The sequence below is a fragment of the Perkinsus marinus genome, assembly GCF_000006405.1.
Source record: "Perkinsus marinus ATCC 50983 genomic scaffold scf_1104296960510, whole genome shotgun sequence".
Taxonomy (NCBI): domain Eukaryota; phylum Perkinsozoa; order Perkinsida; family Perkinsidae; genus Perkinsus; species Perkinsus marinus.
The window spans coordinates 1-2,146 of record NW_003206110.1 but is presented as its reverse complement, the minus strand read 5'-3'; the positions used below and the strand labels follow the sequence as shown (position 1 = coordinate 2,146).

The window sequence follows — 2,146 nt, the reverse complement described above, 5'->3', positions numbered from 1 at the left end:
AATTTCAGAGTAGCACCACTAGGAACTTGCTGATCGGTTTGGAAGGCGGAGCGAAGCGTTTTTGGAAGCGCACTTTTAATTTCGGGCGTATCTTTGTCATCCATCTCCTTTGCATATTCTGCTAGAGGACGAATTACTGCTGCTGTTTTTGTTGTTGTGAGGAATTCCTGCTAACTCTAGAGAGTCTCAAGCTGAAGATAAACAACAACACATATGCATATTCACATACAATAAGAAATCATTAATAACAACTGTACTGTACTAACCCTGGGCTCTCGAGAATAGTGAATAAATGTTTCCTTCGGTGCTCGTATAGCCGACCATGTTGGAAATGTGTATTATTATTTATATCACCTTCATAACCATTTATTAGAATTGAATTGGGCATGCTTTTTTACGTCTTTAGGAATCAAAAACTTATTTTTTCAATTACTTAGTTCACACCGTGCATACCGCTCCATGAGTTTATCGTAGCGCTTTGTCCCGCCTCTACTAAATGGCGAACCGTCCATTCAAACCAGGCGCCATGATCCCATGCGGACCAGCAGATCCTCCCGTTAACGTGCTAGGGCAAAGCATGGTCCTCTATCGCAGTGCTGGTACTATGGGAAAACGATAGTTGTTATTAAATTCGTGAAAGGCAAAGGAAAATTCCATATGAAAATCTATCACGACTTGATCTTGGTGGCGTTCTGTTAACCTTTGTATTCCACGGAAAAAACACAAGTTAGAATTATATAGTATCTCGTTCCAACGTTGGTGCGAGTAAAGGTGGCCTAGGCAGTCCTGTTGTTTGTAATATGTACTGGTATGTAGGAAAACGACATTTTTATGTTGATAGGAAACAATTTACTGAGTGAATAGTTTATTATTATTCGTAAAAAAATCCAATGTGCAATTTTATTGCTCTATTTCATATCTCAGAGGGCGTATCTTTTTCTGCACCCTACGATTTGAGAGTATTCAGCGTGTTGGGTAGTGGAGCATATGGTACTGTTGTGGCCGCTGAGAAAGTGGTCACGCCCCCTTCTGAGGGTAGTCGATCAGAGACCTCTGAACAGGAAGGTAGTAGGAGGCGAGAAAAGCCGGTCGTTAGTTATGTAATTTCCTTCAGACTTGTCAGCGGTGGTGGCGGTTAAAAAGTTCCTCAATCCTCTGTCGCACGTGGTGTATGCTAAAAGGACCCTGAGGGAGATCAGATTCTTACGTCATCTGAGGCATGAGAACATTATTGAGCTTGAATCCATATATGTATCCGGAGCGAGTAATAATAGTGCTATAGTAGTAGTATTGATGGTTGAGCATGTATTGGTTGTAAATACATAACCTTATTATTATATCCAGAATAGTAGTGGTTATAAATTATACAACGTTATTATCACGTTAACGAGTTATTGTAACTTATAGTAGAGTACAGTAGTTGCACTTATAGTACAGCAATACTTATAGTAGTTGATATTGAGTTGTAGAATTGGTAACGTTGATAGTAGTAATAGTTGAGAGATAGCTACAACTGTCTAGACAGAGCTGAATCAAGATATGAGCGTTTCAGAGCTATTCGTTGCACTAGTCCTCGTTGCATTTGGATGTTGATGGTTGTAGTTATCACTTTATTAGGTCAGCATGATTTTGGTGACATCTATGTAGTAACGGACGTGATGGACACTGGTAAATGTCTGGGGGCAAGTTTGTTAGGCTTCAGTCCTTTGAGCAGATCTGGGGTATATCATCCGCTCTGGGCAACCGATTACATTGGCACATATCAAGTTTTTCTTGTACCAAATCTTGAGGGCGGTGAAGTATATTCACTCAGCGGGTAGTAGAGGGGAGCATATGGGGTCGAACTCGGGTCGTTCGCGAGGAAGTGCAGCGGCATAACTACTAGCCCATATGGAGGGTTCTTTTGTTGAAGGTATAATTCATCGGGACATAAAGCCAAAGAACATACTTGTGTCCAAGACGTGCGACCTAAAGATTTGCGACTTTGGATTGGCCCGACTGACGCAGTAATGCTACCGAGGCTTACGAAAATGTTTGCAATGGTCGTTTATGAGGCTCGAAAGCGTTGCCAGGGACAGTGGGAGCTATGACGGAATATGTGTGTACGCGATGGTACAGAGCTCCTGAGGTAGAGGCGATTTCTCAA

At 41.8% G+C, this 2,146-nt stretch overlaps 1 protein-coding gene across 1 annotated transcript; it reads left to right on the top strand.

Moving 5' to 3' along the window:
- Positions 1–496: 496 nt before the first annotated feature.
- Positions 497–2,010, top strand: Pmar_PMAR015898 (Cell division control protein, putative; the record flags this gene model as incomplete). Its single annotated transcript, XM_002772658.1, has 6 exons — positions 497–599; positions 925–1,065; positions 1,115–1,264; positions 1,618–1,668; positions 1,715–1,816; positions 1,913–2,010. The coding sequence occupies 6 exons, from the start codon at positions 497–499 to the stop codon at positions 2,008–2,010; spliced, it is 645 nt and encodes a 214-aa protein (XP_002772704.1).
- Between the last annotated feature and the right edge of the window lie 136 nt (positions 2,011–2,146).